At 35.8% G+C, this 15204-nt stretch overlaps 1 protein-coding gene across 1 annotated transcript; it reads right to left on the minus strand.

Moving 5' to 3' along the window:
* Positions 1-1057: 1057 nt before the first annotated feature.
* LOC139138962 (glucosidase 2 subunit beta-like) lies at positions 1058-15009 on the minus strand. Its single transcript, XM_070707607.1, has 13 exons — positions 14842-15009; positions 11693-11809; positions 11128-11223; positions 10217-10392; positions 9259-9322; positions 8858-9008; positions 7961-8039; positions 7041-7130; positions 6269-6479; positions 5925-6084; positions 5522-5593; positions 4145-4244; positions 1058-3249 (listed from the first exon to the last, which is right to left on the minus strand). The coding sequence occupies exons 1-13, from the start codon at positions 14975-14977 to the stop codon at positions 3100-3102; spliced, it is 1602 nt and encodes a 533-aa protein (XP_070563708.1). The 5' UTR covers positions 14978-15009; the 3' UTR covers positions 1058-3099.
* Positions 15010-15204: the final 195 nt, after the last annotated feature.

A 15204-nucleotide genomic window follows, 5' to 3' on the forward strand; every position in this document is an offset into this window, starting at 1 on the left:
TTTCGTCGGTTCAAGTTTTGGAAATTAATTTGAAAATTTTAGCAAGCATTTTGGGTGGAAACTTTCAATAAAAATATTATCTTTTGCCGTCACCGTGATAGAGGAAATACAATACGGAGATATAGAAAGATGATGCTGAGAACAGCAGGTTGAACATCTTCGTTTCTCAAGTAGCCAAGCAGCACGCATGTCAAATATCGCCGATACACCAATAGGGGGCGCTAACCGGGAGGATTATCAGTATTTCCAGTCTCTAATGGTCTGCATGATACATTTATACTATTTGTCTTAAGAAGAATAAAGTAAATATACTTATTTTAGGGCTAAAGTTTCGAGCATGGTGTTACTCAAACGTAAGGGTTATGCCATGAACTCATTTTTACAGTTCAATTACAATGAAGTACGACAATTTATATCGATGCGAGTCTGCATTGGTTTGATTACACCATAGACAGTAACTGCAGTGGAAGCGAGATACCCAACAGCTGTATTTGAAACTGTGCACTGGATTTCTCTAAAGAAATGAGAGCAGAATTGATAGGACACACCCCATGAATCTTAACAAACCTTTTCAAAATGATTAAGTACAGATGTTGATGATATGGATCATACATCCAGGTATAGTGTATTGACAGTGTCATCAGATCTACTTGTATGGGGTTAGCCCTTTCAGGCCTAAACCGCTTTACAGAGGTAGTTTTGTGATGTAAACAAGACAGTCAAGCCTGTATTGATATATGTATCTATGCACGCACATGTTATTTGGATATTTTCTTGCAAGTGTGCATGCTTTTTTACACAGGATTTTTCTGAGAATAGAGTTTTACAAACTCATCTGTACTGTTGTAATTTTACAGCCCCCAATTTCTGGTTGAAGATATTACACTTGTAAGTAATATTAAAAATTTGTTTCAGAAAGTCTGTAGAATCATTCTTGATACAAATTTCATAAAATATAGAAACTCTGAAAGTGTCTACAAGAATCAAAGTGTGAAGCTAGGGGGAGTATGTACATTGCAATGTTGGTGAATGTTCAAAAATGACAACACACAGCTGATTCTAATAAGACTTTTTGGGGTTTATTGCCTGTAAACAGTTTGGATTTCACATGAGATCGAATAAAGACTTTACAAAAATTATTAGAAAAGTACAGTTTTTCATGTTTCATGTAGCTCATTTGTGTTAGCCTGGTGAAGCAAACAGAAGTAAAACTGGTGCAAACTACAGAAAAATAAATTTAAGTTCTGCACTTTCCTTTTTCATTTTCTGGCTGCTTTGATAGGAATGTCAATGTGTGCTTGTTTACGTTACACCCCTATTGTGCTGTGTCTATCTTTTGAGAGCAGGCTTAGCCAACATATAGAAATTAACAGGGTCAAGGAACTTCCATTGAGTGGAAAGCTCAGACTTTGTGAAAAAGGTCAATGCCCTGTTGTACAAGAGGGTGTGGTTTGTATTGCACGAGGGGCAAATTATTGCATTCATTAATTGTCCAATGCATCGAGTATACTTTGTCAGTATATCACAAATGGAATGCTGCCGCCTTAGGACACTTGATAGGATCACATACGCAAGTCATAGCTTAATAAATTTACCCCAAGGTCCCATGATTTCAACTGTAGAAGAGTACTAGTATACTGTATTTCATCGTATTTAAAAGAACTGGTTTACGAACACCACTGTCATGGCGACAGTTTGGACAATTTGATTGAATATTTCAATTTTCAATTTCCCCATTTGTTTCACAGCGACACTGTGCTGTGGTACCTGATGAAGGGTTAAATGAAATATGTAATTTAGAATTTTTGTTTGTCAACAAGAGGCAAAAATACCTTAACACTTCTTGATGTGTATGATGTGAGTTTTGAATGGCATTAATCAAGAAGTCCAAATTAGCCTTTTAGTGACAAAAAAAAATTACGCGCAGGTTTATAAAAGTGGGAAGCAGTCACTTAAAGGAAATGAACACAAGTCTTCACTATCATAAAAAGAAAACAAGATCACGATTGGAATTATTTGGAAGGTGACATATTTGACTGTACACAAGATTAGGTATTTCAATAGCAGGCACACAATTTCAAAAGCTTTGAGCAAGGAAGTAAGTAGACCAAAAAGAATATGCATATAAAACACTGGGCACTGCCATACACTGATATCAAGCATTGTGACATGAAAAGCAGGTTCAAGGGCAATTTCCAAAGACTTTTCCCACCGGTCAATGTTCTTTGTGCGTAATATTCGAATGTGGCATCTTCTACAAATGTGTGACAGACAGATACAATAAAGGAAAAAATTAATTGCCTGAGCTCTCATTTTTCCTCATTTTGGCACAAAATTTCTATAGAGTTGATGATGCTTTTGAAGACTGATCAAAGTTCTATTGTCCACACAGTGCTCCCTGAAAAGTCTCTGTCAGACTTATCACTTTGAAGAACTTAATTTATCAGAATTCCTTTAGACTGATAGTGGACAAACAGGTCAAAATTTGATCATTAAAACCAATAAAAATTTATCTTGACACAACCGAAATGGCACTGCTTTGATGACTAAATAACCTATTCAAAACATATCCCTTGTATGATTTGGTCATTGGAGAATGGCAAGACACACAGATGAGAACTCCTTACTTAGTTACCACTCTTTTTCATTTTAACCCTGTCATCACCATGGTTTGGACCAACCCCATTGTTTTCCATGGCAAATGTGGACCTGTTTACAGGGATCTGGGGGTAAACAGGTTACAATAAAACACAACGATGAAAAACAATTAGATGGACTCTTTGTCTTCAGTGACATTATATACATCATGGAATCCGATGAGGAAAAAATTAAAAATCCGAAAAATTTGAGCCACATGCCTTCTTCAATTCTCAATGCATAGTGTAGCTTTCAATTTCTCCCCTCCTACTTCTGTTTGCTTAGTGTGTCCAACAGGCCCTTAAAAAAACTTGAAAATTTGCATACAGATATAGATAAACATTTAGTTTGATCGCTAACCAATAAGGGCACAGCTTTCAAAGATGAAAAAAAATGCAAATATCTAAGTTGATCAAAGGCCTGTTGGATTGGAAGAGCTATAAACATTAAACAAGTTAGCTGTTATAGCTCATCATGTTTGTCTGTGTTGTCTGAATTAGGGTCAATCATTTTATTACACAGAGCTGGTGTGGTAAATTCAAGTTCATATTCACAGCGGTTTGGTTCAGAGGCTTTAGTTACTTTGTTTTCCAGACCACACATTAGAATCACCTGCAAATGAACAGAAGAAAGGAAAAGTTTATTACATGTAACAGGTATGATGCAAGCCATGTTCAAAGCAAGCAAAATTATCATTTGTATGCCTATGATAACTGAGTATGAGTTTTTATTGTTTATTTCTTGATGATAAACACATTACCTCTATTGCATATAAGAGATTGGAAATATCATAAAGGCCTGCGTTGATGTCAGATTGTTTCATCAGAAAATTTACTTTCTAGATTACAATTTGAATGGCAAACAAAAGGTTATCACACCTCCATAATCCTCTTACATACTAGAACAAAAGCGATCCCAAGGGATTGCCAAAAGTGCCTTCAACCCTTTGCACCCGACCCCCTGGTACCCTATGACATCATGCGGACATTTTTGTCCGAGCCGGGTTCAAAGGGTTAAAGGCATTTTTGAGAGAAGAATTGTGATACACATGATACATTGAGTTCAAGGATTTGTTTGATGGTAGCACAAGACTATTAGAAGAGAGAGGCACGAGAATGTAGACGCTTTGTCTATAGTAATTGTCTGCTTTGTTGGTGGTTACAAGAGTTGTGTGTTTAGTAAATTAAGTTATTCATTCCTTTCATTGCCAGGCAATGTTCTAAACCTATCATTCCAAATTGTGTGATTTCATCAAGAAACAGTCAAACGACGGATATATGGATCCAATGGAGGTTAAACAAGAGACAGCAGTTTTGCCAGAAATCTGCACTGCACACTGAAAGGCCTGTTGCTCCGATACACTCTTGTAGTCATGTCTAACTAAGGGGAAGAAAGCGCCACCAAAAGCAGATCTTCCCAGTCTACCTGTGTTGCTGCTGCTTGGTGTGCAGTGACAAAATCACACAAAAACATTAAAAGTAAGCAAGGAACGCCGGAGAAAACTCACCTCAGTTGACCTATCTGGACCATTCCAGCACTTTTCTCCACCTCCATACTTCATTCTGGAATATTTTCTGCCATCAGGTCCTTCCCACCCTTTCCATGTTCTGTTAAAAATATGTCATGACATTGATCATCAACCAATGACACATAAAGTACAATATAAGGGATATTTTAACATTCAGCTGACCAGTCATTTTTTGAATGTACAGTGTGTTTGAATAAGGGTTCGTACACCTTGGGACAAATAAAATTCCAGGGCTTTCCAGGGTTTTTTGACCAGTTTTCAAGGGCTATTTCAACTAAAATCAAGTAATTTTCCAGGGCTCTTGACCATGAAAACAAATTTATACTCGACTGCTTTAATTCCTGAGCTTTTCCTTCTAGCTGTATAGCTACTGATTGTATTTCAGTTTGGTTTTCTCTTTTGCAGTCTTAGAATTTGCGCTCCTTCTAAGATTATTTAACTTGGTGACAAAAGACATTTCCCTGTAGATTCAGCTTTCTTGGAACATTTATTATCAGATTTGTTAAGTTCAACTACATCAGTCTCATGTATCTTCATTTTCCAGGGTTTTCCACAGCTAAATCACATTTTCCCAGGGTTTTCGAGGGTTTTCCAGGGCTAAAATAAAATTCCAGGGTTTTCCAGGGTTTTCCAGGACCGTACGAACCCTGTTGAATTGATATTAATGGTTTTAACCACCTTGAATAGGAATGAGCAAACAAACTTTTCTAATGTCTGAAACCACCACATAGATTTATTCCATCATACACCACGGGAAGATATGCCGGCTCTAAAAGTTTTACAATTCTTTTCTGGTCTATTGCTTGTAGGGTTCATTTTAAAGCTCATGGCGGAAATAAAGTTTTCATGGTCTTAGTGTAATGGAAATCAAAAATTTAATTTTCACCATAGAGTTAAGGGATGCGGCCATTTTGAATTTTAAATATCAGTAAATGTTAAGTAATTTGTTCTCTAATACCAAAATTTGCAAGGTGACCCCTGAATGGCTGAAATTTCTTTGAAGAAAGTTTGAGTAAACGTTTTTAAGTCTTTCAATTTCGAGGTGCATATACCTTATGGGAGCTAGGATTCACCATTTAAGATGTTCGACCGCTAGTGAATATTACTGTAATATATTTTTATGACCAGAGAGTATGAATGACTAGCAACACTGGACAGCCGGATCACTTCACTGATGTTGGTACTGGTCCAGAGACCACTGAATTGCAAATGGATTGACATGGATATAACAAATGGATTGACACAGATATTACAAATGGATTGACATGGATATTACAAATGGATTGACACGGATATTACAGAAGTCAAATTGCTATCTGCACTCAGACTGAACACATCCGCAAATTAATTACTCACCCTAGTGATGTTTCCCGTCCAACTTTGGGTTTCTGAGAAACCTTTTCAAATGGGCAGAATTTGTACGTGTATCTGAAAGAGAGATGAACTGCATTTGAAAATCTTGTAACACTGATGATGAAAAATTATCTATGTTGGACCCTCCCTTCAAAAATCAACCGGTCTTTCACAGAATATGAGAAATAGCTGCGCAGATATTCTGAGGGTTTGCTGACTTGTAAGTATTTGATGGGGTGAATGTATTGTATCAATTTCGACTATCTGAAATCTGATTGGCAGGCATTTTGCAACAGACTAAGACACAGATTTAGATCTTTTCTGTGCAGGATAGAGAGGTATCAACAATGTTACACTGTCTCCTAACTTTTCAATCCACAGCACATCAAAATGGAAAGTTACTCACTCTTTGTCTTGATATTCAAAACACTGTCCCTGTATGGTGTAGAATTCTCCCTCCCTTCCCAGATCATAACCTAGTATTTTCTCCAGTTCATTGACCTGATCATTCATTTTCTTGTACCGGTCATCGACTTCAATGAACTCCTCTCTGGCTTTGTTGGCAGCTGTGATTGAAACACATGGACATGTTACTTAGACATAAACAGTCCAAGCAATTATTTTATTTCATAAGTCATATGTTCACTACATGTAGTAAATTTTTCATCAAAGTATGAAAAAATATTGACATAGATATTTTCCACAAAATTTCAACTTCATGAATAAAATACCTTGATTTTGTTGGCTTACCATCTATGAGGGTTTGGATGTTATCATCGTAAGGAGGCATTGCATCACCATCCTTGTCTTGCTTTGGTGGCGGAACATCCTCATCATCGTCATCATCCTCGTCATCATCAGTGTACGCTTCTTCATCTTCTTCAGGATAATCTTCATACTCCTCATCTCCTGGAGCTACATCTTCTATATCAATTTCTGTTGGTGTTGGTGGTTCCTCCACCTACAGGACGACACAGATTGGTGATGGAAGTATCAGCTGGCAGTGTCTGAATTCAGATATCTAACTGGTTACCCTCTGGACCATGTGACAGTAACTTTTGGTGGATCACAGATTAAACTACACAGGGAAGCACATTCTTCAACAATGGAACAAAGTCTAATGGGGAGTTGCCAAGATTACTGATAGAAAATGGATTTCTGTGTGATTTGTAGCAAACTAATCTCAAAGACTGCTGAAATCAATCGAAGTTTTGCTGGTGATTTTTTTCCATGTGGCCTATCAGTTTGTTGGTGACTTCACTGCTGACAAGATTAGTATTTGCAGAGAGTTCTTACGATGAATGACTGTTTAGGAAATTAACGGAAACACAATGTCTTGAGGATGGAATAATGATCTGAGTTTCCATGAAATCAAGCTATAGAGTTCCTGAGAGAATGGTGGCGATAAAGTCTCTATACAGCTGATGGTGACCAAGTGCCTATGAGACTGATTAGGGTTCAATCTCTTTGAGACTGACAGAATTTATCATCACCTATACATGAATACATCAAGGAAACTCACCTGTTGCATAGGCTTGTATTTGTCTTTGATTTGTGGCCATACTTCCTTTGCAAACAAGTCAAGACTGACATCATCATCAATTAGAACTTCCTGTATGATGAAATAAATGACATGGAAATAACTGAAATCATCAGGATGAGCAACAGGCAAATGTTTCACCAGCTTCAGTGTTGATGTTTTTCTTTCATGCTTCGGGTTAAATCTGAACACACAATGTCAATGCTGTAATGTCATCCTTTCAAGCCAGATTGCTCTAAAAAAGGCACGTGCATATGAACATGTTGTCTGGGTTACTATTAATCTTGCTTTGGTTTATAACAATCACATTCGGAAGATTTATCAATCTGTACATACATGAACCTACATCAACTCACTCAATCTGTGTATATATTTTCTGTCACTAAATATGATATGCTTCAGTATTTTTTCACGAATTGTACCATATTGTCTAAATCAAACTTTGAGCAAAACCTTGAAATTTATAGAGTTTCACATAGTGTTTGGTGGTTGTAATAACAATTACAATATATGTATAGAAGGATGTTGTTTATGAGAAAAGTTATACACCGTTTATTTTATTTTAGAGATGCAACACATTTGTAGAAATTGTGACTTCAAAGAATGAAGTATAAAATAACAGAATATGACTGCAATTTTCAATATCATGTCTACAGAGGAAGAGCACTTTGAAGTACGCAATGTTCAATTGGTTTCTGGTAATTTAGAAGCATATCTTCTCCAGGGCATTGATCAAATTCTAACTAAACTCATCAGGCTAGACTTTCAGGGAACATTCCTGGAATATTTAATACTTCCATGGTTTTCAATCTCAACAGCGTTAACATGGGAAACATCGAATGATATCTGATTTTACAGAAATCAGGACACTGTTTCAACATTAATTCCAAATCTTTACTTACGAGGGCTTCTTCATAACTAACTTCACCATTGTTGTCTCCGTCAAATTCTAAATGAGCCTGAATTTCATCTGCTGACACTCTGTTGAATAAAATATGTACCTTTATTTGACTGGTTTGTAAATGATATAATAACAAATGCCAAGTATTCTTGACTTGATTGAGAATATTCCTCATAATTTATTACATTTGCATATTTTATGATGGCTCCAGAGACTGTACTGAAAATTTTGAGAGTCTATGACTGTACTCATTCTGGTTGATAATCTTTCTCTACCATTTCTCAGTGCCATTTAGATGCATTACACAAAGTCACCTCCTGAGGGCGCATAGCGATGACCAACAGACAAGCGCAGAATGATGCACATCTGTCTTTCACAGTAACACTTTACTTATCAAAGTAGAGACATGATATACATCATTGGTTACGGACTCAAATGGCCACTTATAATTATCAGTACTTACACCAGACCTGGTGAAGTAAACTCAGATATGTCGTAAAATGACATGGAAAAACAACATTTTTAGGGGAATGGGAACAAAAGAGCCTCTGAGAAAATTTATGGCAAATCAGTAACGTATGCTTTATGTAAAGAATTTTGCAAATCGAAGATGAACTGAAGTCTTGTGATGGCCTCTGATGATTCATTAACAAACTTCAAAAAGCTGTAAAAGAAAGGTATACTGATGCTTCCAGTTCTTAGCATTCAAAACTAATCCCTTGTCAGTGTTCCACTGGTGGCTTGTTTATCCATTTCTCTCTGCATGTACAACATAGCTGGCAGCGGTCTTTTATATTTAGCCTGAACAGTTCAATTCTATGTACAATTCAAATTTTGACTTGCCTTTGACATGAAATTTGCTTGACAACCAAAATGAGGAAATATGGCTGGAACTTACACATTGTCATTGTTGGTGTCTAATTCTTGGAACGCTAGGAGTGCTTCTTCTCTTTGCTTCACTTGTCTATTTTCTTCTTTAACTTTTTCCCAAGCTTCTCGATGTCTGTCTTTGGCTTCTTTTTCAGGTGCTTCTGCAGCCTCCTTTGCAGCTGAAAATTTTTCAAAAAAAACCGAAGTGGAAGAAGGGTCATGTAGAAACTATATTGATCAGTTGACATACAGGATGTATATAACTTGAAGTAACGCAGATTACATTTAACCTGTCCACCCCCAATTCCCTGTATACAGCTCCACACTCACCCTTGATAACAATGGGATTGGGCCAAACCATTGTGGTGAGAGGGTAAAATGTAATAATGCAGAAATACAAACTTTGAGGTGAAGAATTTCTTAGCCTACCTTTTTTTTCCTCCTTAAGTGCTTCAATTGTTTTTCTTTCTTCTCTGAGTTCCTCCAATTGTTTCTAATGAAACCACAAAGAGAGGAATGTCAGTAGGTTGTGGTCTGACCTACTTAGTCCTTGACTGTAATCCCCAGCCCACAGTGTAATAATGTCTCCACTTGTATATAAAATTATATTTCAATCAACATGATCAATATCAAATTTTACAATTATTCTAAACTGTCCAAGTGTCAATCTAAAGATATTTTTCATTAATAATAGCTAAGCATTCTTTTTAATTCTGCAGACCTTGTTTCATGCAATGCATAAAATTTTCAGAGCCAGTTTTGCAAATGCAACCAACTATGAAATTATGAATTTATTTTGTATCATGTGAAGTGACAAAGGTAAGTGTAAAGTCTATGGCTCATTGATACACCATTCACTATTACAAGCCTGATCTAGTATCTCTCTTTTGTGAACTTCCTGCTTCAATTGATTTACCCAGTGGTTTTGTTTCATTTTTCTCAACATTACCATATTCACTGGATTGCCACTGTGACAACACTTTCATTTACTGCACAGTGTTTAGTTTGTTAATTGACATTTGAGAGAATATTTACAACCTTAAAATTCCATGATAAAGGGAACAAGTTTGTCTGGAGTTATTTTTTTTTGTTTTTGTGTTTTTTGAGGACATGAGCTTGTCCTTCATGCTAGTAATATGCAAATGAGGTGTGAACTGCTTGGTAGCCGGCATAGGTGGTCGTATATTCATACTGTCTCTCTATCAATAGGTTTAAACAAACCACTGAAGAACTGTGAAACTGTACGCACTTACTGAAATTTTAATGTCATGATATTACATTATCAGTAATATTCTGAGAACTTCACAATGTAAACTAATCAAACTACATAAATGCTACCTTGCTGCTTGTTGACAGTTATATCAAACAATACTTTCTGAACTCATACCTTTTTCTCCTCTAATTTGTCTTTGCCTTCTTTTACATACTCTTGGCGGATAATAAATCCCTGATTAAAACTTTCAATTTCTCGTTGTCTTCTTTCTCTTTCTTCTCTCCCTAATTCCTTGCAATTGTTTTCACAGCTAACTTTACCATCGTACTCATCGCTTGCATCACAACAATCTGTCAAATCAGTCGGAAAAAGGGTGTTAACATTCTGTTGCGCAACATTGCTTGTTTACACTCATATTTACCACACAATACTTGTTCAACTTTTGCTGAGAAAGATTTTACTGGAAGTCAGTTCTTCATATTTTGGTCAATCGTTACTTCACCTCTTTTCACCATGGAGATGCAAAAATGTCTAAAAATTCCAAAAATTTTGGGTTTGACCCATAGCTGTACACATATAAGAAAAGATGAAGATGAAACCAATTTTGTATAGAGAACAAGCAAATTCTGGAATGTTACAGAAACAGATGCCGAAGAAACAAGGATGCCATAAACTGTTTTTTTACTCTCATCATGACTATCAACTCATAAGTTTTCAGAATATCTGTAGATTTAGATTGCTACATTAACATCCATGCTGACTTATGCACGTGTCAGAAGAATATTCCACCATATCTGCATGACTGTTCTCCTTTGACATTATAGAATAATATGTTCAATTAAAATCAGAAACTCTCATACCAAACTTGTTGTAAGGGTGTTTGCTATGATTGGAAACCTTGCTGTTGTATGCTCTGCCAGTTAATTTAAAATACTGATATTCTTTCTCAAGATTTCCATCCAATCATATCAGTAGAGATGTCTACACGTCACACACTCATTCAAAACAAGATTTCCTAATGTAGCAGCTTAGGCATACTGTTACTAAGTAATGAACTTAGCATTGTTGACATTGAATAAACTTACCACATATACCATCATTCACTCTTGAAGATGGTATGTACATTGGTTTATGGCCGGCATTTGTACAATGAAATCTACCACGTGGACAGGCTGCTGTACCTATGTGGGGCAAAGTTCAATAAAGAAACACAAAATTTAAACTCCTAACCCAACTATTTTGGTCAGTTTCATGCAGATAAGTGATAAGAGCCCTTCAGGTTACAGTGAGTTACAAAACTATGTGTGGTCTGTTGCTAATCCCCTTTAGAGGATATACTTTATTTCAAATAATATTGTGCATTTTTCTAACAGGTTTGAAATTGGTCTTATAATGTTGATAATACAATTCTATCGTTAAACAATTTCACAGACAAACTTTCATGTTTTCAAAGATTATTTTTCAAGATTCCATTAAACTATAAAAGACATTTTACAAAGATACTTCAAACTTATACATATGAAACAGATGGCCTTGACAATGTACGCCGACTAAGAGTTAGCAGGTTCTCCAAAATCCTTCCCTTTTCATTCCCAGGCATAACGAGCTAGTTGTTTTCAACCAGTAGAATAATACTTGTAGTTGACATACCTGGTTCATCCGTACCATCTTTGCAATCACAGTAATCATCATTGACTAATGAAAATGGAATCTTAAGTGAGCCATCCAAACATGTAAAAGTTTCTTTGTTTTCATAAAATGGTTTATCTGAAAAGAGAAACAAGCAATATCAGAATCTTGCATTCAAGTACATTTATTATGCTATTTAAAACGCTAAACAGAATATCCGTTTACATTTGCTGGTACTAAATGGAATTCAGACTTCCAGTCTGGTAAAAGCCTACAATCCTGCTGGATACAAAATTGCAGATGATAAAAACTGAAAACAGTAAAATTGCACAGAAAGGTTTAATCTGGGTGATACAGCTGTGTATAAGTTGACAGTTTTTCCTACTGCGCATCTCTTGCTTGGTTTATAAAAAACGTGTTTAACAGAGACAATAGCTAGATTATGACATATTGCTACGATGACATTATGTATGGTTTGTTGGAAAGTTTAGGAGTTGTTAGTTGTCATGGCAATTTTATATAAAGCTGCACAGAGCACATAACATGTTAGTGTTGCATTACCAATGCAGGGACTCAGTATTACAGCCCTACTTCCTAACACAATATTTCTGCAAAGTGCTCAGAAAAATATAGACTGAACGCATGCCAACATTTGTCACCTGTAATAATAATACTCAGAACAATGCAGCCTGTATCAATAGCTGAATACTGGGCATTTCAACATTTACAAACCTCGAAGGGGAGACGACAAAATGTTGAACAGAATGTTAATACACTTCTGCCCCTTTAAAAAAAGAGAGAAGTGTGCCATGCTAATTGTACTTATGAATGACAGGTTTTCTTGCCTGGTTAGCACTTTGCATTGATATTAAAAATGATGGATACTGATCCAAAATGTTATCCTCACTAAAAACTCCTGTAGAGATTGTACACGTTGTAAAATTTCACCCTGATGACCAAATTATTCTTTCAAATAGGCTGATAACCGTGTTTATGATAGCTCTGAAATACTATAAAGAACATATTGACTGTATCAATTTTAACATATGTTTATAGTTGGCATTTTTAAAAAGTAAATTTATATAGGAAAATTTAAAAAACATAAAAATTCTGTTCATCTGTTTCTAAACAGAAATGTCCTTCATTTGAAAAAATTCTAAAATTTGAGCAACTGCCAGATGAATGCTATTTCAATTTTTGTATACAAATAAACTGAATCTGACAGTCATAAATGTCGGATAAATACATGGGTTACTGTTACGTTCTTATTGTACTTGCTACCAGTGATTTTCAGATTAAACAAACTGCCCTAATCCGACATGAAAAGATTTGAGTAAATAGGAAATGTCTTTGGTTGAAATGTTTGGCTAACACAGGCCACAACATGTTAGAAAACCAGCACATTGTTGTAAGTTTCTAAATATAGAAGAAAATGGTATGCAAACAGATGGTTTAGAATTACAACAAGTATCAATAAAATTACTATAGCTGCAATTAACAAATCCAATAAAAAGCCATCCATCATTTTACAATTCAAATAACAGCATTTACTAAGTTTCACATCAATAGAGATTTCTTTTTTGATGCGGAAAAATGGCTTGCTTAAAGTATGCACAATAAAATTGTGCAGGTGCCTAGGCCGGTCGGGTCATACATCAGACCTGTGTTGTGACTGTATATGGTACTTTATCTTGTTAACGTTTGGCTTTATTACTTTAATTGTGATTATAGTAATGATGATTAAAATTTTGCAAAAAATATGCTAGAGTTATGCAAGTTATTGACACTGAGTTTGTGCAATTGTTATATGTAAACACTGAAATTAGTATCCAAACTTGTGATAATACTTCAACAGAGTGATTACAGTACGGTGGGCACCCTGCTTTGTTTTTGACAATTTGTATCAAAAGACAACAGAAGGCTACAGTGGCTAAGACATTTTCCCTCAGGGCAAATTTTTAAACCTTACCTCTAACAGTACAGCAGGAATGGTAACTGACCCTACAGCCCTGTTGGCTGTAGTACTATACTGACTAGTACTAAGTTTAAATGCTCATACAAAACACACTATGAGTCATCATAGCTTTGATTTACCATACTTGATATCAATAAAAGTTTTATCATCTACTAAGTGATTATCATCTTTATCAGCTACTTGGGAAGTAAACAGAGAAATTTCCGATTCAGAAAGTTTATTAATTTTTCAAACAAATGATGAACTTATATAAAAGTCGATAAAAAATTCACTGATTGAAACAAAATTAACAGGTTTTCTTCATTTTGTTCATTTGACATCAGCAGTAGCTCTTTGCACATTACTGTAAACTTCATCGTTTGTTTGTTTGTTAATGAGTTGAAGTTTCATAGAGCCATGCAGAAAACATAATGTCTGCACATTATTTAGATAACTGTCTCCATTATTCAGCTTTGCAGTAGAAATCACTATACATGTACTATTGGTACAACTTTTAGGAGTTTTTGATTCCCCCTGCAGGTACTAGTATATATATATCACATATTTTGAGCAAATAGAACGGCCATTGATAACAGGAACAATAGCTAGATTGTGACATATTGCTGCAACGACATTATGTATGGTTTGTCAACGGTTTGTGGAGGGACCGTGGTTTGTTGGAAAGTTTAGAAGTTGCTCGTTGTCATGGCAATTTGCATATAAAGCTGCACAGAACACATAACATTTCTATGTTGTTTTAAGATGAGAATTTGCAGAACCAGCTTGGCAAGCATTTTCTCAAAGAGCGGTGAAGACAGGTTGTCAATTATCCCTGTTGACCTGACTCGTGACTTCAATAAACAATAGGGGTTACAATGTACTAAAGACCGCAATTAATTATAACGGTATATACGCGTTACCGTTATAACTATAGCTTTGCATTTGTACACAATAGAACTGCTTCAGAGAACCTGGGTTGCATTGCTTCATGTACTTTTGCCACATTGTAATTCGAAAAGAAAACTATTTTCGTTCATTAAATTGAAGTTTAAAGTCGATAAAATGTTCAGCTGATTACAAATGATGTTCAATTTCTGGCGTACGGTCTCCGTCAACCGGAACACTCCACGTGTGCACAGCGCAGCGGATATGCAGACAGCAAAAATTGTCTCACGCCAAGGTCATGCATGGAACCACGAAAACGGGCGATACTTACTAGATAAAGAAACACCTCTTGGTCGTTGCACTTGCTGACTTAGTACAGCGCCTATAAAGATAAAACATACACTAAAGAGAACATGAAAACGGAAAAACCGAGATATTTGTACAAAAGCAAACCCCGACACCGCCATGTTGCTTTTATCGGTAGTATTAGTTTGTTTGTATTTCGTTCCTCAAATTTGCATATTTCAAAAAGAAACCTTCGTCTAGGTTTTATCCATCCGTCACCATTCGTTTTTTCGTTAGGAACAACAGAACGCCTTCTAGTCAACCCTAATGCATTCGTTACCATATTTTCAAGACATTCGTCTTTTTCAAGAATCATGTAAACTTTTTGAGAAGCGCATGTAGTGCGCCA

Source organism: Ptychodera flava, chromosome 8, assembly GCF_041260155.1.
Source record: "Ptychodera flava strain L36383 chromosome 8, AS_Pfla_20210202, whole genome shotgun sequence".
NCBI classification, from domain to species: Eukaryota; Metazoa; Hemichordata; class Enteropneusta; family Ptychoderidae; genus Ptychodera; species Ptychodera flava.

Coding starts and splice junctions, on each gene's coding strand:
- LOC139138962 (XM_070707607.1), bottom strand. CDS start 14,977: ATGGCGGTGTCGGGGTTTGCTTTTGTACAAATATCTCGGTTTTTCCGT. Junction 7,131..7,960: donor TTAGTTATGAAGAAGCCCTC/GTAAGTAAAGAT, acceptor TTCATCATACAG/GAAGTTCTAATTGATGATGA. Junction 6,085..6,268: donor CATCCAAACCCTCATAGATG/GTAAGCCAACAA, acceptor TTTCAATCACAG/CTGCCAACAAAGCCAGAGAG.